General features: G+C 43.2%; 1 protein-coding gene across 3 annotated transcripts in view; it reads right to left on the bottom strand.

Moving 5' to 3' along the window:
- Positions 1 to 26615, bottom strand: part of VPS54 (VPS54 subunit of GARP complex) — a 44152-nt gene that overhangs the window by 1973 nt on the left and 15564 nt on the right. For all 3 annotated transcript variants that reach the window (XM_063391587.1, XM_063391589.1, XM_063391588.1), the window contains 16 exons: positions 24887 to 25272; positions 20945 to 21071; positions 20230 to 20337; positions 17845 to 17900; positions 16240 to 16336; positions 15460 to 15779; positions 13417 to 13546; positions 12872 to 13053; positions 12054 to 12166; positions 10707 to 10770; positions 8624 to 8729; positions 5350 to 5437; positions 4275 to 4396; positions 4090 to 4170; positions 1420 to 1527; positions 501 to 595 (listed from right to left, as the gene is read on the bottom strand). In XM_063391587.1, the coding sequence (XP_063247657.1) occupies positions 501 to 595; positions 1420 to 1527; positions 4090 to 4170; positions 4275 to 4396; positions 5350 to 5437; positions 8624 to 8729; positions 10707 to 10770; positions 12054 to 12166; positions 12872 to 13053; positions 13417 to 13546; positions 15460 to 15779; positions 16240 to 16336; positions 17845 to 17900; positions 20230 to 20337; positions 20945 to 21071; positions 24887 to 25272 (2183 nt within the window). The remainder of the gene's footprint in view (positions 1 to 500; positions 596 to 1419; positions 1528 to 4089; positions 4171 to 4274; positions 4397 to 5349; positions 5438 to 8623; positions 8730 to 10706; positions 10771 to 12053; positions 12167 to 12871; positions 13054 to 13416; positions 13547 to 15459; positions 15780 to 16239; positions 16337 to 17844; positions 17901 to 20229; positions 20338 to 20944; positions 21072 to 24886; positions 25273 to 26615) is intronic.

Below are 26615 nucleotides of genomic sequence, written 5' to 3'. Positions count from 1 at the left end.
AGAGCAGGTACAGCCAGGCACCCTCTCAGTACTGCTGACCTGCTTGGGGATGGAGTGGGCTGTGGCAAGGAAGGGAAAAGCTCTGCGAGCACAATCTCTGTTTCAAATCTAGTTCTGCTCTAAAATCCATTCCTGCAGAGCTGCCCACTGCACAGATGAAATGCTGCCTTCTCCTATTTTTACTCTGCCAGCACCATGAGTCACCATCCACGTTTCAAAACTGCTTCAGGAATGACACAATTCCTGCTAATTAAACTGTGGCTGCTGCTGTCACTCAAAGGGAGAGAAAGCAGTCCACCAGCTGAGGACACCTACAAGCAGGTCCCCAGTTGGACAATGTCCAGCTCCCAAGGGGATTGCGCTCCTGGTTACTGTGGAATGGCACGAGTCCTTTACTGTAAGAAAGCTCCAAATGGGACAGCTAAAATGTGGATTCTGCAATCACCACTGCCTTGCAGAAGACAATGCCTGCTCATTTGAACAGTGAAAGAAGAGCTCACCCGTTCAGAGGTCCTCCATCATTGACCACATTGAGGTGGGCCAGCTGCCTCTTCAGGTGCAGTTTGTAGCTTGCGTTGATTCGTAAAAACAACATCTGCAAGAAACCACAGCAGCAGGGTAAGGAACCGTGCCCGTGCTCACACCCCTGCCTCCAGAGGGGAAACACCCTGCCAACACCCTCAACTCCGGACTTTCGGTTTCGTTTTTGCAACTCCTGAGACTCCTGCCAGTGCTTCAGCCTCACCTCTGGCCACCCTCACCTGCTCGTGTGGCACTTGGGGGACACCTTTGGAACGTGAACTTCTCTCCTCTGTGCTCTGAGGTACCTACCAACCTGTGCTAAGCCTAGAAGACAACAAAATCTCTTCCTTGTGCTAGAAGGGACCATTTAATCTAATGTGAAAGAGAAATGAGAACTTGTATTCAGTGACTGGATTGGTCCTTCCTGTCCTTAAGATTTGCAACTCTGCAGTAGCAATGTCTGCAGCAAAATCCTGCAAAAGCACATCTGCTACAATTCGGGTGTGTAATGCATTTAGGGATTTTTGGAAGCCACTGATTCTGAGCAGTGTTACAGACTAATCCTCTCAGAGGGCTGCTCTCAAGGCCCGAAGTGTTGCCACTTGCACAGCATTTCAGCACTAATTCCTGGATTGCCATTTCTAGACATTGAAAGGCAGCTCAAAATCCCCAAATCCATTCTTTTTGTGTGCCTCATCGTTCTCCCTACACACTGGAACACTTCCTTCAGCTCAGCCCAAGCTGTCCGTGTGACTGCTGCCAAGCCCTTTAATGTGTGGGTTTCTCACCAGGACTCAAAAAAGAACTCCCCTCTCCCCAGATAAAGTCTCTCCTGTTCCCAAAGTCCATGTGCATTTGCAAGTGAGCTGTGAGATGAAGCTCAAAAATAACGTTCACCTGAGTTTGCTCCTCGGGAAGGAGATCATATATAGCTTCATGCATCTTTGCCATTTGCTTGCAGATATTCCTGAAGCATGCTGAAGGAACAGGGGCTTTCACTTCATACTGGAAATAAACACACAACCAGTTAACTCCTTTCTGCCACTTCCAAATGGTTTATGTAGGAGAGCTCCCAACAGCCACCTGGGGCTCTTGATTTGCTAATAATGTCAGGAATCAAGATCCATTTAGCACACCACAAATTAAAAGGGTGGCTGGGCAGGATCTGATCCAGCCAGAACTGCAGATGCAGGTCCTGTGGCTGTGAGCTGGCCCTGTCCTTCACACTGGTACCAGCCCATGACAGACAAACACTTCTGCCTCTGAGAAATGTGTCCTTCAGTACTTCCTGAGAGAAACCTGCTTGTCTAGGATCATGCACATCCAAATTTCTGAAGAATCAAGGAAAGGAAACCATAAAGAAATGGAAACTCCTGAAATCTCGTCCATCTGCCATTGAAAAAACCCCAACCACATCACAATACAAAAAAACCCCACAAGAACATTGCAAGAAATACCACGGAAAGCAAAGTAAAAAAAAACAAAAAGGTCCCTTCTCCTGGTGCCTGAAATCCAAGAAGCAAGGCACTGGAAAACACCAAATGGCAAGAGATTTACTACAAAGGGAACAGAATTCTTATGTCCCACTCTGGCTAGGGAAGATCTGACCAGGATTTCAGAAACACTGTCCCAGGAACAGTGAAGTCAGCTCTGCAGTTCCAGGTGGAGAGGCCTGGTGACACATTGGCAGGTCACCTTTGAGAGGGTGACATTTCCCCATGGAGCCTTGCCCAATTCAGGAAGGGACCAAATCGTTGTAACTACACCATTTACAAACAGACTGGAGGAGATGCCTGCTTTTCTGTGGGCCTGAATTGTGAAAGAGAACAAAGCTTGCCTGAGCACGAGAGAAAAAAAGAAATGGGGCATTTTGAGAAAGTCTTTACAGAAAATCCAAACCAATGACCTAATTCTGACAGGACAAGTTGCAGAAAAATAACACTTTCTGTTCCAGGGAACAGCCACTCAGCCTGAGGGAGCAAGCATGCCTCAAGACAAGGAAGTTAAGCAAGAAATTGTTTCCTATTCCCCAGCACATTTGTCTTGGAACGTTGCTAAGCCATAGGGAACTGGGAGGCTGCAGCAGTGGCTCTTGCATTACAGGCACACCCAACTCTTCATTGTCAGGGGGAAAAGCAACAACCCCAGGAAGAACTCCAAGATCTCCTGGCCATTTTTGTCTGCAGCTGAGGTCAACAGCTTTAACACCACAAGGGATCAGAGAGAACCTCACTGCTCTTCTGCCCAAACAGTCACAAGACAGCAAATTCCAACAGAAGCTCAGAACTTGCACTGGATTTCTTCCATTCATGGTAACGAACGAGCCTTTCCCATGTGCTGAGTTTATTACTGCCACTGTTCAATAACCCCATTCCTGCTGTATTTCCCTGCCAAAGACAGCTGCTGGGAAGTGTCCATGCTGCTGCCTTGTCTCAGTGGCAGTGGGTGAGGACAGCTCCCATGGCACGGAGCTCCCAGGGGAAGCACAGCCTGGAAATGCAGAAGTTATTTGCTTGTGTTATCTGGTGCCAGGTCAACATCCTGTCCACTGCACCGACTGCTCACCTCCCACAGAGCAGGAATTCCTGGGTTTGGAGTGTGCTATGGAACTCACTTGTGTGGATTTACACACCTCAGAGCAGGTGACCACCTCATCCACAGGACACTGAGACAGCTGGACTCAGACAAACACCTGAATCCAGGGACACACTGACATGGTTATTTCCCACTGTCCTGGGTTTATCCTCTTCAAAGCCTTCAGTGCCAAGATTTCATTTTTTAGGAACAAGATGAGCCAAATGATGGCACGTGCTAGGAATGGAAGCAAATCAATCATCCCTTGGTCCTCTGGGCTGCATTCCTGTGGGCCAAGCACTGTCACTCAGCCTCCAAGAACTCTAAAGGACTGAACAGTCAACAGCTACTTTTGTGTGGGACAAACCCTCTAAGAACCAGCAGACCATTTTGGTCTTTAGAGAAGAGCATAAACACATTTTTTTAAAAAAAGTAAGCACAATAGGAGTGGGAAATCCCAATTTGAATGTTTTCACTTTTTTTTTTTAACCCTAAGTTTAGGCAGCACTACTTGACAGACCAAAGAAACAGATGAAATGAAAAAGCACAACAAAAAGTAACAAAATAAGAGAAACAGCAAAGAAGACAGAAATGCCCCTGTTGCAACTGCCTCACTGCAGCTCTGATCAGCCTGTGCCCAGCCTGTGTTCCCATGCCCCTCATGAGCTCCTTGAAGGAAGACGTTGGCCCAGGCCAATCAATCAAATCTGTCACTAAAAAATTAATTTATTCCCGTCATGAAACAGCTTGTTTTTTACCCCAAAACCTTTAAGATCCAAAGCACAATACTAATCTTTAAAAGGTCACATACTTTATGTATCTGTGGGCCAAAGAGGTGTCTCTGTGTGCTGTACCCTGAGGTGAGTCACAGTGGATCCAGGCCAGGACCACACTGTAGCACTGTTTAACCTTCCATTTGAAACATCTAGACTGTATACAATGAGACTCCAGTTGCAATTTAGAGAGTGTATAATTATTTCCATAAATCATTACCTTGGATAATAGTTTGTCAAATAAGCTATCCATTATGGCAACGAGCTTCGCTGAAATTTCAGCTATGTGGTCGTGATAATCCTGTAAGGGAAGAAAGCAGGTTTCATTTTCTAGCAGCATTCATGCTCTTCAGGGTACAGCTGAAAAGCAGAACTTGGTGTTTCAGGAAATGCTGGAAGAATTACCTTCGTGATGTGGTCAAAATGCCTGAGCATGCTGAACTGCTTGGGCTGCAGCCGAGCTTCAAAATGAGCCCTGATAATGGGAATGTAGTGTACGATGAGCTGGAGGCAACGTGAAGAAAGGGCTGTGAACCCAGGAAGAGAAACAAGGCAGTTATTGCTCAGGAATTAAGAGAAATCAAGGTTATTACTCAGGAAGAGTCATTTCTGCATGCAGTGTGTCTCCTTTGGCTCGGGTAACAGAAGATCTGACACAACTTCACACGCTGGGCTTTTGTCTGCTCTCAAAGCAGAGGTAACACGTTTGTTTCCCTGGGAGCCCCCAGCCGGTGCAGATGCCAGGCTGGAACCTGGCTGCTCACACCCAGCTTGGGGAAGATGGGATAAGGGACTGATTTTACAGGAGGCTTGGAGTGTTTACTCGATATTTTGAGCCCTGAGCACACGCAGACATCGGAGAGATCTTTAAAGACCTGACTCATCAGCTACCTAACCTCAGCAACCACATTCTCAAGGCAGCAGTGTTTCTGCTGCAGTGGTGTACAGAACACCCTGCCCTGCCAGCACTGACCTGCCCTGAACCTGCTCTTGCTGCAGTGCCAAAAGGATCCCAAAAACCAGGCTTCTCCCAGCTCCACCAAGGCCTGAGCCAGCAGCAGGACACACACTGGTGCAAGTGTGGTCACCACGATGGCCAAATGTTGTGCAGCAAAACCTGACCCAGCTGTGGCCCACAGCCTCTCAACCCATCCTCATCGGGCTGTTCCCTTTCCAGAAGGGAAATGCAGGCTGGGAATCTCACCAGTTTCTCACCCTGACACATGGGAACTCTAAGCTTAAACGCCTGCTCCAACCCATCAATCAAAGGCTCTTAATTTCAGGAGAAAGTTTTGAAACTACACTCCAGGCAAGTAACTGGTAAGGTCTTGCCAACTTCTGTGCCCACGCACTGCCCCACAACTCAAACACAGCTCATCATAGATATTTGGGCATATAGATATTTTAGATATTTTCTGCCCCTGGGTTTTTTAACAGGCAGGGGAACAAGCTTTGACATTTTAAATACAGAAATCCATACCTAGGTTTTTCGTAGTGATTGTTTTCAAGCCAACGACTTGTAACGCACCGGCTCCAAGCACTAATTGGCAACTTCTAGAGTTGAAATACTGTAAGAAAAAGAAGGAAAGTGAAAATGCATGTAGTTGATAAAAGCTTTATTAACTACATAAACTCACAGTTTGAAAACACCATCAATAGAGTTTTGCAAGGTTAAGTAAGTTATTAGGAAGGCCAGCTCCAGAGTTTTCTACGGTAGAGTAGCCACGTAATATCAGAGGGGAAAACATCAAGACAAAAGGTTTCTGCTCAGGCTCTTGACCTTCTCCACTGCTGATGTGAAAGGAAACTTGAAAGCACTGAAACTCCCTCCTGCTGAGGTGACTGAATCTATGTTAGTAGCATTACGAAGTTCTGGATTTCAGAAATGATGCACAGAAGATGAAAAGCCAATCCTGTAAGAATTCCACGTATAGTGGACAACTCAAACTTGGCCTTTCCTAACTTACTTCCAGGAGAAAAGAAGCTGTAACTAAAAGCACATAGGCCAGCAAAGCCTCTGGACTGTAAGACAGTTGCTATCAGCATGTTCTTATTTAACTGGAATGCTGCATCCTCACACCCAGCTTGAGACACCAGATATTCCAGGCTGGGCCTGGATGATGCAGCAGAAAAGCCACTGCTGTTGTCCCCAGCTCCTGCACTGAATGCAGAGCAGAAGTCCCAGGGCTCATATCTGAACAGAACTGCCTGTTGACATTGAGAGGCAAAACTTTTCTCATACAGCTGAAGATGCAGAAGGGATTGCGACAAGGCTGCCCCACAGCTTGTGCCTGCAACACGGAGGACTGCCCTCACAAAGACCTCCTCTTTGAGGGCAGGGGCATTATTCTGCTTTTTCATGGAAATGCAAGAACAACCTCAAAATTTCAACCCTCCTGGTGTAAAAAGGGGGAGTAATTTTCTAGCTGTTGCCTAGTGTCAGTCACAAAATACAGAGCCACCATGAACCACTGTCCCCAAGTCTGGGCTGCCAGAATGGTGCATCCAGGGCCACAAAAGCAACCCAGACCTCATACCACAACTGAACCAGAGCCGTGTGTGGCCCCTGGTGTGAGAGGCATAACCTACACTGCTCTCAAGACAGAGGGAGGGGCTGAAACTGCCTCACAGTCACTTCATCTTCTCCAGAAAAGCAAGAACTTTTCTTACACCTCTGTGTGGAATTTAGAGTAGAATCACTGAGCCACAGGCAGCTGTATCTCACACAGCCAAAGCTCCTCTCAGGCATTTAGCTCAGGTTAGTGTTAACTGGGACACAAACCATCCAAAACTCGGTCTGTAAAGGGTGCTGGACACACGAACTGCCCCTGCCTTTGTGGGAATGACTGCTCCCAGACAGCCTGGTGCGGACAGAGCAGCGAGGGAGCAGAATGCCTGCAGCAGAGCAACACCTCCTCCTTGTGCCTGCTGGCAGGAGAGCATTCCTGCATCCAGCAGGAAGGCCAGGAGCCTCCCTGTCTGAACAACCCCAGTAATTACAGCCGTGTGTGCTCAGCCCCTCACAACACTGGGCACTGGAGTGTGCCCAGAGGGGCCTTTTTGCTCTCTACAAGTCCCTGACAGGACGGTGTAGCCAGGCAGGGCTCAGTCTCTTCTTCCACAAGCAACAGGACAAGAGGGAACGGCCTAAAGTTGCCTCAAGTTGCACCAGGGTTTGGATATTAGGGATCATCTCTTCACTGAAAGGGTGGTCAAACACTGGAACAGGCTGCCCACAAGAGTGGTGGAGCTACCATCCCTGGAAGTATTTAAAAGATGGGGAAATGTGGCCCTGGGCACGTGGTTTAGTGGTGGCCTTGGCAGTGTTGAGTAAACAACTGGACTTGATTGATCTTCGAGGTCTTTTCCAATCAAAAGGATTCCAGGATTTCTCCCACACACAGGTGTCAGTTCACCCAGGCTGCAGCCACAGCTCAGAACTGCCTGGAATTTCATTACCTGGGAATGCTTTCCATTTTCCTTCACAATCAACTCTAGCTCTTGCTACTCTCAAAGTTTGCTTGCTCTGACAGCTGTCAAACAAAAAGTACAGTGCCAGAACACCTGGAGTGGCTCTACTTTGTTCAAAGCGTAATAAATGAGCTTTTGTTTTTTCTAGCTGTTCTTGACATCTGTTCAGTTGATGGCACCTTGCTGACAGATAAAAAAATACAATAATTAAACTGCACATGATGTTTGAATACCAAGAAATAAACCACAAACAACAGAGCTAGAATGAGATAAGGTAAGGGGAGGGAAGTAACACAGAAATGCAAATCTGGCTAGATTTGATGCATCCACTGCTATTCTGCCTGTGCTGCAATTCCTGAGGGAAGGAGCAGCTGGAGAAGGAGACTTGAATAGGGGCAGGCAAAGACAGACTGATTTGCCTTGGATAGTGCTTTTAAAAAGGAAAATTTGAGGATGAATATAACGACAACTGCAGGGAGGAGCAGTGTTCCTGGGTCTGGTTATTCAAATATGAGCTACCAATAGGACAAATACTGAAAGGTCCATCTCCTAGAGATTGTTTCCTCTCCCCTGCCCCCTACCCTATGTAAAATATCCTTTTGGAGATTGAATCTGTTTATTTTTCATTGAACATGCTCATGTTCACAACTCAAATACCTGACATGACCTATGTGAGCAACGATACAAGTGAAAACCTTGACATAAATTAACTGCTGGGCTTTGGAGCCTATATATAGATACATATATATATATATACAAAACAGTAAACAGTTTTAAAGTGCATGAATGTGCTTCTTTTATTACTGATTACTTATTTTAGCTAGTAGTGTCTGGGCTTTACCAGCTTTCCTCTTCTCTAGTGAGAAATAAATGACAAAGAGGTCTCAGTGTTTCATCACCTTTACATTTTACAACAGAACCTTCATCCCACACTATTTTCACGCTTCTAATGACTGTACCTCTCCTGATTTGTAAAACCCAAGGGACTTGTTTCCTTCCTCAATATGGATACATATTTCTGTGGCATCAGGGATCAAATTGCTTTTTCTTCAGCAGCATTAATCCTACACCCAGCCTGAAGGACAGGCAGCTATGTCAAACACTACTGGATGCAATGCTTGACAATATTGCAGGTGAACAGCCAGAGTTAATCCCACAACAAGCTGCATCTTTAGCAAACACAATGATTCCAGATAATTTTTATGGTTTATATGAAATCACAAAACATTACTGAGAGTAAGACACGTTCCCTGCTTGGCACTGGGGCACACTTGGAGCCATACCTTCAGTAAATCCGACAGGCGGGTCAGCATGTCTGTGGTGATGGAAGGAATGTTATCCACACACTGGCAGTACTCCAGGATTATTCTTATTAGCAGCAATACTGTCCTGGAAGAGAGGTAACAGCCAAATATCTCACCTCAGTGCACAAGAGATGTTGAAAAAAATCAAACACAGGCCAGTCACGTTGATAGAAAGCTACCCAAAGCTAGAGATTATAGCATTGAATAAATCCACTGAGTGATGTGGAGCAGAGTGAAACATAAAAGGAGATTTACAAAGAGATAGTTACAACCAATACACACTCCACAAGGTGGTGTATGGAGGAAGTATTTTATATGAAAGAAAATCTCCGAAAAATACGTAATAAATGTTAAGGAGTCACAAACAGAAGGCAGCTGTGAAGAAACGGCACGAAATATTCAAAGATGCTCAACACCTGTAATTTCTCCTGAAGTCAGCAGGCACTGGAGAATTTGGGAGCCACTGGATGGAATTAAAAAGGCTGCCACAAAGAGCAAGCATGCTCCTTTGAATTCAAATATACAGAAGGCAGGAAAACTGACGTAAGATGCAATGTTCAGAGTAGATATTTTAACATTTCAAAAAGTTCAATCTCTTTCCTCCTTTAGGCAGTAGAGTGCAAAAAGATGATGACAAGTCAACTGAAAATAAACACCTGGAGAATGTTTTGTGAACACGAGGCACTTGTGATGGATGCATTTTATTTGATTAGATGCAATGAAAGTGGATGTAGAAGTGAGTAGAAATGAAACAAATATTTGCACTGTGAAGCTCTCAACTGCTTCACAGAGCTAAATATAACAAGTTTCAAGTGAGCAGAGGTATGTTATCAAACACATCATATATTAAGCAAATTTTATCCTTTACAGCAAAGCTCCTACTCGACCTGAAATGCTCTTCAGCAGTGATATCATCTGCCTGGCACAGAAGTTCTCAGCCATCAGATTCTGTTGCCAATTGAACAGTGACACATCATCATGAAGCAACTCATAAAATGACAGCTGCTCCAAGACATCCTGTACATCACACCTTTTAAGTTTGGTGCAAATTGATGTTAGAACTCTGGGGAGTGAGATCTTCCAGGCTTTACTCCCCCTCCAAAAACACTCTCATGCATAATTAATGCTTAAGCCTCACAGTCTCTGGAAACACAGCGTGCTTTTAAATGAAAGAAATAAGGGAGTATCATACAGTTTAAAATGTCTCTGATACAACCAGCTTTAAGAAACCACTTTCCAATTCAAATCAGCCAGGATACCAAGGAACAGCATATGCAGCTTCTGAGATGGCCCATGTCTTATTCTGAATAAGATAAGCAACCATTCAGTAGTGGATTCAGGTATTTTGGTGCTGTTCAGCCTGGAGAGAAGAGGGCCCTGGGGAGGCCTTACTGCAGCCTTTCCATACTTAAAGGAGCTTACAGGACAGATGGGGACAAACCTTCTGGTTTGCTGGTGATGGGACAAGGAGCAACAAACAGTTCTAAAGCAAAGCAGGGTAGATGCACCTGACATAAGGGAAGAAATTTTTTACAGTGAGAATGGTGGAACACTGGCACAGGCTGCCCAGAAAGGGGGGGATGCCCCAGCCCTGGAAACATTCCAGGTTGAGCTGGACAGGGCTCTGAGCAACCTGGCCTGATGCAAAGTGTCCCTGCTCACTGCAGGCAGGGTGGACAGAGGATCTTTAAAAGTCTCTTTCATCCCCAACTATTTTATGAGTCTACAATCTTTGCCTGAGATAACGTAGATTGCAAGAAATAACAGCGTGCTCAGAATACAAACCTGTATTTTCAGGTGTGTTTTCATGAAATAATTGGAAAAAAACATTCAAATAAAATTACAAATTAAAACCTAACTATTCAGAGAAAAAACTGGCATTTTAACGTAGCAGAGAGCTTGTAGCGTTTTATAACTGTTGGGAACCAAAGAGAAACTAGTCTGTGAAAGGAGAGGGATTTTTAATTTAAATAAGATTGCTAAAGCTGTTAGCATTCATCACAGTTCTACTCAAAAGTTCTTGCCAACTAACCCACTGCTAAGAGAAAAGAGTGCATCTTACCCAACTGTTGCATATTTTTGTCCTTCAACGATAAGGAATTCAGCTGGCTTTCTTTCTTCAGTAGCTAGATATTTTAGTAAGACAGGAAAAGGAATGAGTTGAACTAAAAACAACTGAAAAAATGCTGTTTATAAAAATACAGTGTTCACTTGTTAAGGTTTGAAAAAACCCACAATCTTTGTAGCAAGCACTTCTCTCTTTTACAGTATTTATTAAATAGCTGATCACCCACCAAAATTTTTAAAACCCATGAAGTTACTTCATTATCAGCTATGATTTTAGATCAAAAAAAAAATCTCATAGTCCCATAGTCATTATGGATTTAAAAACTCCAAATGCAACAGGTTACCAACAGAAGAAGGGCAGAAAAAGCCACTAGGTTTTCTACTATACATTCTCAAGTGATTTGCTGTGTACATTAATATTTTAGCTTCAAATCACTTTTTCCTCAGGCTTCATAACAGAAGCTCTTACTGATGCAGTTTTTCATGCTGAATTGTCTGCTTGAAGGAGGCTGCAGGAGGTTATTTCACGAGCAATGGATGACAAACATATTTTGGTCATGTTCCATAACTGGAGTGAATTTTGCTGTAATACTCTCTCTGTTATCTGCTGTGTTCCTTCTGGCAGGTCAGGGTTTCTCCACCATGACATCACTGTATTTTCTTCCTTCTAATCTCTTGCCGTTTTTCTCTCCCTCTCTGCATGTTTTCCTCTTCTTCTGGATATTATTTCCCCCTCATCACTGCAATATTGGATGAGCATCCCCACGAGGTAGGAACACATTAAGCATTCCCACCATGCACACGGGGAAGCGGGGCAGGAGGAGGAAGAATTGACTTCTCTGAGGTCAAATGAGGTTTCTGTGGCAAGGTAAATAATTGAGTGAACATGAGTTTTCCCTTCCATGAGCAGCCATGTGGTGTGTTGCCTTTCATTTGAACTGGCAGATGAAGCAGTGGGAAGGAGCAGCCTTTGTTTCATACAAGGAGGGCTGAGCACATGCATGTGCTCCTCAGTCCCTTGCAATTCCTCACTGGTGCCCTGTGGGAAAAGACTGAGTTTGTGCAGATTGCAAGCCTCTGCACTGGGAATAAAAAGGCAGCTCTCTCCCTGTGCTAACACTTCTGGGCCTTTTTCAAAAAATAAACAGATAATCTTTCAGCACCAGGCATTTAAACACCAGTACCAGAAAAAAAATGAAGAAGAAGAAAAGAGAACAGCTATGAACTTTCTTCTCATCCCCCCAAAGGACAGCCTGTCATCAGAATATGCCCATCAACATTCAACAGCAGGATTATAAATTCAGCAGGTAATAACTTCACAGCAGGACTGCAAGACACACACCTGTAGGTTTCTTTTCAGGGAGGGAAATTCTGCCATCTGCCACTGAATCCACGAGGTCCTGGAACTCGGCAGGAACTTCAGCTTGCTTCCAGCGCTCATTGTCCAAAAGCAGGCTGGTTATGAACACAAAACAGAGGAGGCTGAGAAAGAAATACCTTGTCTTGACACTTCTCTTGCCTGTAATACTGAAAAACGATTATAAAAAAAACACTGGCCCAAAATGTTATGTCAGTCATCTTCATGACAAGGAGGTACCCAACAATTGCCAGCAGCAAAAAAGAACACTGTGTTGGTCTAGAGATCTCACAATTTGTTCATTCAGTCTGTCACAGGAGATCAAAAACTACACCAGGCAGTAAAGGACTTTATGAGATCACTGCCAATGAAGTAATGTATAAATATTTGAATTTTAACAGCTTTTGATGGATGAGAGCAAACAGATGTGATGGATGTACCTGGCCAGGCTGTTCCTCCAAGTGGTTTAGGTTTGCTTTTTTTTTAGAGAACAGCTGAAAGTGAATTATTCTTAAACCCCTGAAACAGAGCAATCCTGCCCTTCAAAGTTAGCTTTGTGTACTTTCTGTAGCCATTACTGTACTTATTTAGGTACTGTAGAACAGTTTGAAGAAATCAAGGTATGAAAACAGTAAAAGTCTAAACAACTGGAAATAGTTGGGGTTTAGTACATTTTTTTCACCCCCTGCTTTTAAGTACAAGAAGCTTACTGATGGCCTAGGCTACAAAAGATTTCATTTGGCTGGCATGTGATACATGAGGTTATTAATGGAAGAGCACAAAGATTGTCTGCCCAGAGGTACCTTAGCTTTGTCTTCCTCTCCTCATGAAACCTATTGACAAATCTATTGGCTTGACTCTGAAGAGCTCCTCTCAAGGACATGCTTTTCCTGCCACAGACCCGCTCAGTATCCAAGATAAAGCCTTCCATCAAGCGAGAGAGAGTAACGAACTCGTTGGAATTCAGCTTCTCTAGGAAGCCATCCTGCATGCAAAGAAAACCATTGTAAGGAGACATACCACCACAAAAATTCAGGGATGTACAGAAGTAACAAGTCAGCATGTCTGAGGGCTACTGCAGTTGGAAGAGGCACATTATTTAACCCTAGTGTGACAGACAGGGTAGAATGCAGTGCAAGCAGCTGCCTCGTCACAGACACGCATTCTCTGCGTGAAGCATCAAAGGCAGCCCATCAGAATATTAAAAAGATAAAGAAATAGGTAGAAGAACCCCTGTACCCCCATCGTGGATGCCATGAACCCCCAGAACTCTCAGCACAGCAGAAACCTGGGAGCAAACGCTCACCAGGCATGAGGCACCAGCAGCAGCCTGCCCCCAGCTCCTCACCTTGGCTCTGGCCATGAGGAACTTGACTGAACGATCGTGGCAGACATCAGAGGCGTTATAAAGCAACTCCTGGATGTTGTTTGCCAGCCTGACCAGCTCCAGGTCGGTGAGCTTCATGTCATCGCTGATCCTAGGAACGACAGAAGCAGCTGGCTGAGCAGCAGGTCATGGAGCAAGCAGAACTTCTGTTCAGGAGGAAAGAGCCTTGCAGCAACTGGCAAATGCAGGCAGGTAATCACCAAAGTCACTTTATACTGATGGGACCTTCTGAGCTGCTGTCAAGGTCCTGTCAGCCCCTTGTAGTAAGGAAATGCATAATGGCACATCCTTTTCTTTTTTTTTGTTGGATTCTGCATTCTAATTGCTATTAATGGTCTAAGAGTAAACATGACATAGCCATTACTGATACCATAAATGTGATTAACAATTTACTGAGTTAAAATTTACCCAGCTCCTGTGAGACTTCAGCATCACAAGCATAAGACAGATAAAGCATGGCACTTTTCTTCCAGTGCAAGTGTAAGGCCTAAAACAGACACTCTGCTCTCCCCACAGCCTTAATCTACAGGCTGTCATTCTATTACCTCTTTAGACTTCAGGGTCTTAATTTGGAGCTTTTGAAAAGCTCTGTATGACTTGTCTGCTGTTCTGAGGCCAGCACTCAGCACAGCTCTGCTGTTCATGGCTCATGCCATTGGGGAAGATCCCAATCTTCTGGGCCAGCCCAAGGACTGACAGCACCACAGGAGAGAACCTGGGACACTGCAGAGCTGCAACTGGGCTAACACTGCCCTGTGTAGTTTTATTAGCTTGCTCCAAACACAGAGCAGAGGTGCAAACAAAACCAGAGTGACGAAGTAAGTTCATTTTAGAACAAAGTTATGCAACCAGCCTCAGAAACAACTTCATTCCTCAGAAGCTCTAGCTGGATGAGGTATTTTTAGCAAACTTGGCAAAGTGCTCCAGACTAGTTTGGATTCAACCCCCTTCCCTTTCCCTGCTCTTCCATGTAACCCTGGACTCCTCTTCACATTTCCTTTCTCTTCCAGCAAACGACAGATGTTCAGACATACAAAGGCCTGTGTTTTATGCACAGCATATTTATTTTAAATCTATCTATTTGGCCAGCATTGTCATTTGGTGGGGAAGGTCTCTGTCAAAACTAACAGCTGCTTCAACATCTAAGTACAGATACTCAAGGACCAAGCAGCAAGAGCAGACCATTTGCTGTCTTCTATCTCTCAGCAGGGTAACAAGTGGTATTTCAGTTTTGCTTCCTATAACTCTGTATCCAGACATGCTGGCTTTTGAAGCAGTTCATGTCCAAGTCCCACACACATCATGCCTGGTTCTTTTCAAAAGATACTTGTGGCTGCAAGTCAGAGGTAAGGGGTGCAGAAAAGGAAGGTTGGAACTCTGGAGACTGGAGCACCTCAGGGCAGCACTGCCTACATAACCAAAGCACTGAGATGGATTGATTGACTGATTTATGCAAATCAAAGAGTTGATGACAAACAGAAGATTTTTCTCTAGAATTTATCAAGGTGTATTCCATGAAGCCATCTTAAAACAAACAAACAAATATAAAACAAAACAAAAACACAAAACAAAACAACAAAAAACAATCCAGGAAAAATAACCACAGGGAACAGAAATGCTTCTGCCTGCTAAAGGCATGACAATCTGTCTTTCAGGGACTCCCATGTCTCCTACTCTCTACACAAGTGGCCTCCCCATAAAAACTAATGGAGAAGGGGCTCTTTTCTGGAAGAATCACACATGGAGGTGAAAAAAAGGCAAATGCAGGAGTGCACTCTGATGGCAGTCTCTACGGTGAGAGCCTCTACACCTCCTCTACCTAACAAGCACATTCCTTCAAGCCATTTCTCTACTGCGTGACCAGAACCAGCCGTCTGCACCGTGGCCAGGCGGGGGGACAGGCCGAGGGGGACCGGGCGGGGGGGACCGGGCGGGGGGGACCGGGCGGGGGGGACCGGGCGGGGGGGACCGGGCGGGGGGGACCGGGCGGGTGTGCTCACTCACATCATCTCCACTCCCCCCGCGGTGACGGAGCAGGGGGCGTGCTCCTTGCTGGACGAGGAGTCGGTGGCGCACTCGGGCTCCGAGACGGAGTCGCTGCTGCAGGGCTCGCTGTTGGGGGACGCGTTCCTCTGCGAGGCGGCGGGCTCGGCGTCGCCGAAGGCGTCGCTGATGAACATCCCCTCGTGGGTCAGGTAGGCCACCTCGCTGTCCGCCGCGCTCTCCTTGCCGGGGTTCTTCTGTAACGCGTCCTCCAGGTCTCTGGTTTTTTGGTTCTTGTCTAGAACCAAGAAAACCACGCTACGGATAGTATTTAACGTTGCCTAGAAGGAAATGTGACTTTTATTACAAAAAAAACCCGGTGCCACAACTTGTGCTAGAAAGAGATTTTCCTTCGCCCGCAAAATTAAACTAAATCCTGGGTTTATTTCCTGTTGTGTAATTAGTATTTAGAGGCAGACTCATTTGTCTGATGGCAACCAATATCTGGTGTTTCTGAGATAGGTGAAAGAAACCTCATTTGGAGCAATCTAACGCGTACAAAAGTCCTGTCCTAATCCCTAGCAGCTTGGAACAGAAGTAATTGAGCAAAAGAGGTATTATCTCTTTGCCATTGCTCTCCTTGTCAGCACTAATCATTTTTGCCAACAAGCACATCTCCTTTCAATCAGAACTTTGAACTCTACAAGCCAAACCCAACATCCTAAGACTTCAAACGGAAAAGCAACTTCACTCCCTTTCATGCCTGAACAATATGAAGTTCTTTGCTGATGAATGTCTTACCTTTACTCTCTTGAGGAAGATGGTGAATTTAGAAAAAATATTCTTCAGTAAATCAAACCACTGAGGAAAATTCATCATCCTCATCTGGTCTGCAAGCCTAAAAAAAGAGCAGTATTCAGCAAACAGCAATTGTTTGCTGGCCATGATGCCTACTGGCACATAAAGGAAAAGAAAACATGCTTTAAATGGAATTGCAAATATAAGGAAAACTCTGTAGACTTCTACCTGGCAAGCAACAGACACCACCTAAACAACAGTCATGATCAACACAATGTAAGTGGAGTGGGGAAGGAGGGATAAAGAATTAAATCATACTATAAGAAAATGAAAGCTTCACATTTACCCTTTAGTTCTTTCCTGAGCACTATGTTCTCTTCCCTGAGACAAGTATGTGTTACCAACAAGGGAATGGGGTTAATAATATTTTCACAGACCTTATGGGTGGAAAAAAAATTTACAAAAACCCTACATGAAAATACTTCTCAAGTGTTAAAAAGCTGTGTTATGAAGCCCGTTTAAAGGCTCAATTTAAAGGCTCAGGGCATTGCAATGAGATCACTTCTGCTATTAAAGTACAAGTCAGTTGTTTGTGGCAAAAGGGCAGAAAAATCATTGACAGAACAAAAATTAAATTCTGTATGAGCTGTAAGACACAGCTAGGACCCAAGAGCAGCAGACTAAACACTGGAGAATGGTGACCAAATATCCAGTGTGTAAATATGACTCAGTCATTTCCCCATCTGGGTATGAAATCCATGCAGGTTTTGCAACTCACTTTGCTTTATCAGCTGGACTATTTTTATTATCTTGGGGTAACAGTTTGCTGAGTCAAGTGAATTATAAAGCCACAGAAAAAACAGAAGCTGGCAGGGGCCCCTGGAGCCGGGGCCTCTGGAGCTGCCTTGGCCAAGCCCTGCTCATGGCAGGTCCAACTTCACTGGGTTGCTCTGGGCCAGTCCCAGCCTGACCGTGTCCTAGAACGCAGATTCCACAGCTTCTCTGGGCTTGTGTTCCAGTGTTTGACCAGCCTTACAGGGAAGAGATTCTCCCTACCATTCAACTGGCATTTCTCATCTTCCACACTGTGCCCACTGCCCTCTGAGCAAACCCTGAGAGGAGCCTGGCTCCAGCTCTGCTCTGGTGTTTGCCTTTGCTGGGCTTGGTGAGGTTCCTCATAAGCCATTTCTAGGGCTAAAGTTGTCTGGTCTCCTCTCTGGATAGCTCCTGTTCTTGGTTATGGGGGAGGAGCTTAAGCTAATGACAGGTTTTAATACAAAATTAAAGATTATGGCAACAGGGAATGCTTTCAATATGCTTCATGTAGTGAGATTCATAAGATATATACTTCATGTAGAGAGATTCACAGAAGTTCAGTATTTATTTCAAAGGTAAATTTAAGGTAACATTGGAATCTGAATGAGAAGTAAAACAATATCCACACAGAGGTGGACAAAAGCAGAGTCTTAAGGTGCAAGAGAAGCACAATCCTTAATTACAGGGAAATTTAAGCAAAAATTAGAACAGTGTAAATTTATCTATGCTAAAAAACATACTCTCCCCACCCACCCCCACCACCACACAAAGAAAATCTGGCTGCATACTTACTTAACAACCACTTCTGTATCTATTTCTTCTATCTGCGATACCGTATTAACCACACACTGTCAAGTTTTAAGGGGAAAAAAACAAAACAAAAGAAGATCTTAGCTTCTTTCTAACCACTGCTGAGTTTCATACCAAAGACATTAATCCTCACGTTAAATAAGAAAAAGTAAAATAAGAAAAGAAAGACATACTTGTATCACTTATCTTGTTTCTCTAAAAACAAAAAACCAAACCTAAACGAAAAGAAACCCCCCAAAGCAACTGGTGCATCCAAAACTGGCCAGCTTCTGCAAGTCTCCAGTACAATCAATTTTCATTCCAAACACACCTACAGTTTTACAGCCATTTCATTGATCTCTTCTCCCATTACTTGTAAGCCCAAGGTACAAATCAACTCCACTCAGACTGAAAAAGGGCTTTTCTCCCAAATGCCAGTGAATAAACTGAACAAATGAGTAGCAGGGTGTGAACTCCTCTTGCCTTTAAGCAAGCCTGTACAATCCCAGTGGTGACTGAGGGCTGCCACCTCAAGCTGCAGGGGCTTTACCTGTGCTCTGGATAATGGTGGTCAGCACAGAAGCTTCTGAAGAAGAACAGAACCTTGAACTGTGCAGTGTGCTCAGTGCTCACAAAGCTCTGGCAACAAAAACCCACTAAAATTCACTGACCAAAACAGCCCAGCAATGCATTTGAAGAGGAAGCACATTTGAGGTGTGGTAAGAAAAGAGTTTCCTTTACTAAGGAAAAGTACCCCTAAGAGTGGAGACAATGGGCCACCAAACAAAGCACTGCACAAACCACACAGGAATACTCAAATCCTGCCTATTTTCCTTATTCAACAGAAATTTGCACTGGATTTTGATTAAATGTTGTCTACTCTTAAGCAGAGGGGAAACCTGAAAAACCCAACTTAAACAGAATGGGAAAAAAACATTTTGAGACTGAAAATGAGCAGAAAAATAGGGAGTGCCACCTGTCTGTTATATGATCAAACAAAGAATTTGAAAGGAAAAAAAAGTCTCCTTATGACTGCTAATACAGGCAAGTGAAAAGCCAGTGGAGACTGCCAGGCAGACAAACAGCCTTATCTTGGTGTTATTCATTAATTCTTTTTTCAAATTTATTATTTACCAGCACTATGGGCCTATCTACCTTGTACAACCAGACCAACAGAACCATGGGGCTGCAATGTGAATGGGATTGGAACAGCTAAGTCTGGCTTAAAACAAAAGCCTTCAAATAACAGTATTAAAACCAAATCCAAACTTTTAAAAACGAGGTTCCCAACTCAGTTCACAATGCAGCTGTGAATTGCAGACTATGCTATGAGGACAGGAGATGCCCAACTCAGCACCTATCTCCCAGCCTTGGAGATACAAATCACATGGAGTTCACTGCACATCAGAGCTGTGAATAAGAATTATTTAAAGAGCTGTGACCAACTCTTTAAATAATCACCTATCTCTAGAGAAAAAAACCCACCAAACCAATATTATGCAATATTCTCACATATGTGGGCAAACAAACAAGATGAGTAAAACTGAAAGTACCAAACACACTCCCCAAGTTCAGCCTAAGATCTATTTGCAAACAAAAGCCATCATCATCACTATCTGAATTAGCCAATGTATTTCCCCCAAAAAAATACATTTCAGAAATACATTCAGAAATCTAAATTTTGTTCAATTATTAGTTTTTGCTGATTTGATAAAAAAGGTTTTTTGGCTTGAAGGATACTCTGCCCTAAATGGCAAACCACCACACCAATGCAGAAAAGGATTTGGGGCTTATTTTAAGGGTTTTTTTTTAAAGATAAGCACTTCTACCTGCTCCATTACTTCACCTGGGTCTCTCAGAAAAAGGCAAGGATATTTTCCAATTTTTATGATGTGCCTATGCTAGGTCTGTGCTAACATTAAGGCAAGAAATATTTTCTGTACCATTTGCAGGGAATTAATTTGTTTAAACTGGTGAGTTCTTTGATTCTCCTTTATATGTTTACACCAAGAACTTGAGGGTTTTGTTTTACAGCGTGTTGGGAGGGAGAGGGTTTTAGTGTGGCTTTGGAGTGTTTGTTTTGTTGAGGGGTTTTTAAAGAAATGTAGAGTTATGACACAACTCTACTATTTTGGAGAGCCAAGTGTTAAGAAAAAGGACAATTCACAACAATGTTACTTCTAGAGAGAAAACAGGGGGCTTATGTTACCTACACCTTCCAAAAGTTATTCTGTAAAGACCTCTGGGCTTAAGTGTCTCCAAGCTCAGCTGCTCTGAGAGACCACCAGCCACTAAAAACCTTCATCAGAGCTGTTCTTAGTGACTAAAAAATTTATTTGCAAGGGGTAGAGGAAAGCTTGTCAGATACATCAGAAATGTTTGTCTTACCTGTTTGATTATATTCTTTGCGGTATTAATCATTTCATCTCCATATATTTCATAAAAATTTAGCTTCCTTTGTTTTAGAAGTCCAAATACTAGAGACATGAGTCTCTCCTATCAAGAAAAGAAGAAAATTACAAAAAAAAGAAAAAACCACACATGAAAAAGATCAAGGTGAAGACAAGAAACAATTTTAAGAAATTGCAGAGCAGTAAGAAAGTTCAGGTCTCAAGCACACAGTGAACAGCATTTAGGTCAATCCAATTCCTCCAGACTAATGCCAAGCTTTGCCCATACAAAAAAAGTGTGCTTGGTATAAGCACCCATAAAAGCATGGGGAGACAGAATGAGAACAACATCCAAATATCAGCTTTCATTGCAAAACTGAAATTTTACAGCCAGGTCGATGAAAGTCCATGTTGTTTTCCACTTACATGCTTATGTTCATGAAGTGAACTCCGTATACGTTTAATCCCAGAAAAGAGAACTGATTATTTTGAAGAAATAAAGTGGGCCTGGATTGCAGCTCAGAGTTCAATTAGAATCATTTAATCTTATCAAGCACAAAAATAAATGGGAGGGGAGAGGTGTGGATGAGAAGATAAACAGTCTGGAATTATAGTGTTGCTACTAGGGACCTGAGTGAATTAGTTAGTGCTAATTAAGTATGTTAAAGATGCAAACATATTCATGAGACAGTTTATTTCAATAACAGACATACCTCTTCTAGAATTTGGCAATCATCTTCTAGGGGTCTATTTAAATCATTGCGAGCATAAGTTGAAAACTCTGCAATCATCATTTTATCTATCAGCTTTTCCAGTTCACAAAGCTGTGAGCCAAGATGCCTAAGAAAAACAGCCATTGAGATATGAGCTAAATAATCAACCTGCAAACGAATCATTAGTTCACAGTTGAAGAAAATAACCACCCAGCAGGAAATTTCCATGCAATCAAGGCCGGCTTAATGGGAGGCTCCAATCTTTCACTCCTCAGAGCAGCTGAAATCATGCATTTTTCAGAGGCACTGTCACCTTACACCACAACATATGGACTTGAATATTGATGGAGGATAAAATTTGGAAGTAGGGCTTTTGGGGTTTTTTTGGAAGGTGCCGAGTACCTCTCTGCCCAGTGAGGTGAACCAGAACTAAGAACTCAGTGCTTGTCAGTATAAAGGTGTTAAAAGAAGGAATACTTCTTTAGCTTGTCGAATTCCTCAGATCATCAGTCCACAAGTTCTTCTAATTCAAACATTTGAGCTTTTGATGTGGTCACATTAAATTCACATGACAGCATGACTTTTAGAGAACACACATGAATTTTTAAATTTGCCATTTTTCATGCTACTCTGAATGAAAAATGTTTTTCCCATGTTTGGGAGATTTTAAACCATATTTTGCAGGCTGTTGTCATACAGAACCACAAGGGAATTTCTCACGTCAGAAATGTCAACCACCCTTTAAAAGTGGGAACTTCAGAGATGTCAAACACTCCAAGCTTTTCAACTTCCACTAACACCTGGGAAGAAGTATCTGTAAAAATCAGACTGCCTTTTCTTTACCAAAAACAAACAAACACAGACACTTTGCAAATAAGAATTAAGAGGAGCTGTGATACTTTAGATAAGCCTAGATACAAAATGGGGAGGATGAACACGGCTCTCATTCAGTGCTGGTGTAGCTGGAGCCTTTGCTGTCACAGCTTGTGACTCTTGGTTCCTCCTCCTTGCAAAAACCCACATGGCCAGCACTGAGCTGAAGTCCATGAACCTTGCAGGATCTGAGCAGATTAATTTATTTATTTTAATTTCAGGATGACCAGGGATGCACCTGCTTTTGAAATCATTGTTCAATACTTCCTTGAAATGGACAAAGCAGACATATTTGAAATATTTAACTTAAGCAAAAATAGCCTGTAGAAAATCCAAGCCAGTTGCACCATGGGCATTTCAGGAACACAACAGGAAAACACCCCAAGGATTATTATAACTGGAATTACAAAACTGACTGCAGGACTAGGAGCCACAACACAAAGGCTCTTACTGAGATAAGCATGAAGATGCTCCTTGGTACATTATTTCTGTACCTGTGCTGAACTGCACTGAAAACACCCCAAAACCTGTTCTCTCAAACCCCAGCTATGGAAATATCCAAAACCAGCTCCCAACATGTGCCCTCACCACTTAGTCCAAGAGGTTGTGGTCCCTAGCAGCCACAGAAATCCCTCCAACCTGAAACATTGAGGAACAAGTCAAATTTTCATTCATCCTGCAGAACACCTTGGTACTTATCTCTGAACAGGCACCACTCACGCATCAGATCCCTTCAATGAATACTGACTATGACAACTCTATCGTGTAAAATGATGACTGCAGGGCAAAACTTCTTTTAAAATACACAAATGAGAACTATTTTTCCATGGATCTGTGTTGTACTGTATAAAATACTATAAAAGTGTGGTTTGCCAGCATACCTGTGAAAAAAATCCCAAAAAACCCCCCCAAAAACCAAATCCAACCCCTCCCCACAAACAAACAAAATCACTGTATCTCCATCACCCCAACAAGGACTGTGAAAACCATGCAGAAAGTGTTTTCACAGATTTTTAAGTTAGTTAACACATTAGCTTTCTTTTGTAAAACTAAAAGGGTGAACTTGGAAAGGCTGGAGCTCTAAAACTTTAATTTTATCCTAGAGCAGTAGCAAAGCAGTTACAGCTGACACATCATTAGTGACATTAATCCAGACTAAAGACACCAAAGTATTACTTCACAGTCTTTGCAGTTTTTACATTTTCTGCTGCAACTAGAAACAAACAACATTTTTCTCTGCATACAGTATGACAAGGGAAAAAATAATTGATGATTAATTAATTTGAGTAGTTTTCTTACTGCTTTATATTGAATGATTCTGACATGACTCAATTGAAAACACCAGATTCTACAAGCTGCCACAGCAACACTAAAATGAGATGTTGAGGGGTTTTTTATCATTTAGTTTAAAAATAGTAATTGTTTAGAAAATGTGGTTTTGCTTTAGAAATTTCTTGTTAAAATAAGCCAGTAACTCACTTGACAACTGCATCACTCTTGCTCAGAATAAAGCAAGAAAATCCCTTTGGTATTTCTTTGGGAGAAGCTGAAGAATATGTGCTTGCCACCAATTTAGATCTTTTAAAAATTTTTGATGATTTTTAGAAACACAACATTCTACTAAGAAGTTCTGTGAACACTTCCATCTTTCCACTGCATATTATTTCTTCACACAAGCTATACACACAGGCAATTGTGAGGTTTGGAAACTGCTGGGCTTTTCTCAAGTGCCCTTGCATTTCTGGTGAGGTACATGACTTAGAAAGCTCTGAACTCACCTTTGTGAGCCTTTACTGTCCAAAGCAGAGAGGACATTTCCCACTCACATCCCTGCCAAAACAACCAGCTAAGCTTTACTCATATAAACCATTCTTTACAGAGAGGATTTTACACAGACAAGACCTTTACTCAGGTTACCCAGCTGTAAAGCACAGCTGATTCTGAGTGATGCTGTCACACAGAACTGCACTGAGCTGTCACCAGGGTCAGTACAAAGGTGACTCAGTCAAGGGCTGGGCACCAGCATCACGTGGTCGATAGCAGGAAGACTAAAGAGGACAAACTGCACTGAGGTGTCTGAAGAGAGACAAGTTCACTCTTTAGGTGGTCTGTCTCTAGGTTTTTTAACAAAGACACTTACAGCAACCGTATCCCAACTAACTTATTAGCTCTTTTAATTTTTTTAAATTTTTCATTCCTTTTCTTGTACCTCTCCCTGAGATCTTTTCTACATAAAATTTTCGTGTTTTTCCAAACCTGTTAAAGTGGTGTTAGGAACTTGACAGAAGTGATGGACAAGAACAGTTAAATATGTAAAGTTCTGAACATTCATGCTGCAGTTACTAAGCAGCAACCATGCTTCCATTATGCAAGCTGTGGACCAGTGGGCTGCAGGAACCACATAACCTCTAAACAAACCACCTCTCACCCAGCACCAGCTCAGAAAACTCAGCACACGGCTCCTCAGCTGGCTGATGCAAGCCTTGGAGCTGATTTAACCACACGCTGCTTCTGCCAGCATCATGCCACACTGGCAGCTTTGCATGCGCCACTTTTAAACTATCTATATCTTATGATAACTTATTTTACATCAGCTAGAAGGATTCTACTGTGTTAATATTGCTGCATGTTCCTTTATCAGCTCCAGCACAGGTCAGCCACTAAAGACACGGGCTCAAAGACCCATCCCTGGGGTGCTGCCTGGAGGATTGCAGACCCCCACGTGGAAAACACCTCTCAGCTACCAGCCATGCAAGATCCAAGTCCAGCCACAGCTCTGCTCTCATCTCTGCACCCCTAAAACATCTGTAAACCACAACAGAGGACAAAGCTTTTAGATGCCAAAAGCTCATCCCACTCCAAAAAAACCCCAAAAACTACCAAAACAAAACCATCTCTTGCGAAGGCATTAATCACACTGCTTGTGCCACACTTATATTTTACACCTTCTGTATGAAGTCCTCTAAGAATGAATGAACAAAGGTAAAACAAATCCCCTCAGCCAACATAATGTGCTCAACACATTCCAGCTCTGCTTGCATTTCATGTATTTCCCACGTGGTTACCTACCGGAAACTGTGAATACCTTGAAGCTCTTGCTGTAACACCTCTTGTGTTGTTGCTATTAAGTCCAAAGCTCCAACATACTCTGAAGTGGAGAGCAGCAACTGTACTGTGGGCTGTGTTTGGTGTACAGTAGCCATTAGCTTCAGTTTATTGTATGCTTTGATACAGTTATTTCTGGTGAGCGATAGTCTTAAAACTCGAAGCGATCCTTCACACATTACTTTATCAATTTTAGAGATTTTCTCTCTAAGCAATTTTACAGCCTGGGAGGTTTTCCTGAGGTAGTCCTGCAATTCATGCTGAGAGGTCATTGCATGAAAAAATGCTTCTGAGCGGAGAGAAATCTGATGAGCAATATTGACTTCCACGATGTCCAGATAATGGCTCAGCTGGGAAGAGGAAAAAACAACATTTTTGTTATGACCTGGAAGCTTTATCACCATGCAAATGCACTTGCAGAGTATTTGTCTCATTGTATCACAAGGAAATTTTGTTAATAATAGTTAAATGGCTTTGTCGTTGTGGTTTAATAACTTCCTTCTAAATTAACTCAGAATCTCTGTGGGAAGGCTGATTTGATGCCTTTCCTGCTTGAAAATAGAAAGTTAGAAAAGCAAATAAATCTAAAACACCCGAAGTTTTGTACCACACGGTTGCTCACTGGCCACAGAATATGCACAATAACCAGGAGACAGCTCTGGACACTGGCTTGCAAGGAACAGAACACAGGCAGATATGCTATGAAAATTGGGTCACTGAAGATGCTAAAGGTGCAGCCACTATATGATGACACTCCACTGGAATGGCTGTGCTTATTTAAAAAGCTGTAGTATCTTCTTTGTAGAAAAATCTCCAGGGTATCTCTGGCTGCAGTTGTACTTCTGCCAAGCAGCTGGAATTAGCATTAAGCCTATTTCACAGTGCTGGCACTGTGGGATTCCCAGAGTACACCTACATGCTCAGAACCTGAAATTCCGTGTCCAACAGTTACCAGATCGCTGTGCTGGCCTGATTCTTTGAGTGTAAAAGCTCTGTGCTCTGGCTTATGCTGAATATGCAAACTCCAAGGACTGAGGCCTCAGGATGCTCATCTGAATGTTAATACTCAGATGACCTGGTTTCTCAGAGGTGCCAAGCATTCAAACCTCCTGCTGAATTCCAAAAGGCCATGGAAAGGAAATCGGCTGGAGAATGTTTCCTTCTTGGAGCTATTTTCATACTGCTTCCTATGGATACACCAGGGATTCACACAACATGCAAACCCACCTTTTCTGTTCACATTTAATTTTATCAGAAGCATCCTCCACCAATCAGCTGTGACACATCTAGCCACAGGGAGAGCCAAGACAGACTCTGACACAGGGATCAGAGCAAGGGCTATTACAACCAATTATTTATGTGATTGTACCAACCAAATGCCCCAGGTTTCATCACTGTGCTAAACAAGGTAGAACAAACAAAGCAAACAGCACCTGCCTCAAAGATCTTACAGTCCCCATGTAGGGCAACACATGGGAGGAGGTAAAGAAGAAAACATCATGAGGAAATTTTTGAAGTAGATCAACAGCAGCTCAAAAAGCTGTAAGCAGACCTGCTTAAAGCAAGGTTTTCAAAATCCTGTTGGAAAATGGTGCCTGGAGCTAGGGACAATTATGGCAGCAGAGTGCCATATTTACACGTGGTAAGTGTAACCCTCGTGCAGTTCAGAGGCTTTAAAAATAAAACAAAAAAT

Source organism: Prinia subflava, chromosome 2 (genome assembly GCF_021018805.1).
Source record: "Prinia subflava isolate CZ2003 ecotype Zambia chromosome 2, Cam_Psub_1.2, whole genome shotgun sequence".
NCBI classification, from domain to species: Eukaryota; Metazoa; Chordata; class Aves; order Passeriformes; family Cisticolidae; genus Prinia; species Prinia subflava.
Note: the sequence above shows the minus strand (reverse complement) of the source record. Positions and strands in the feature narration are given on the sequence as shown.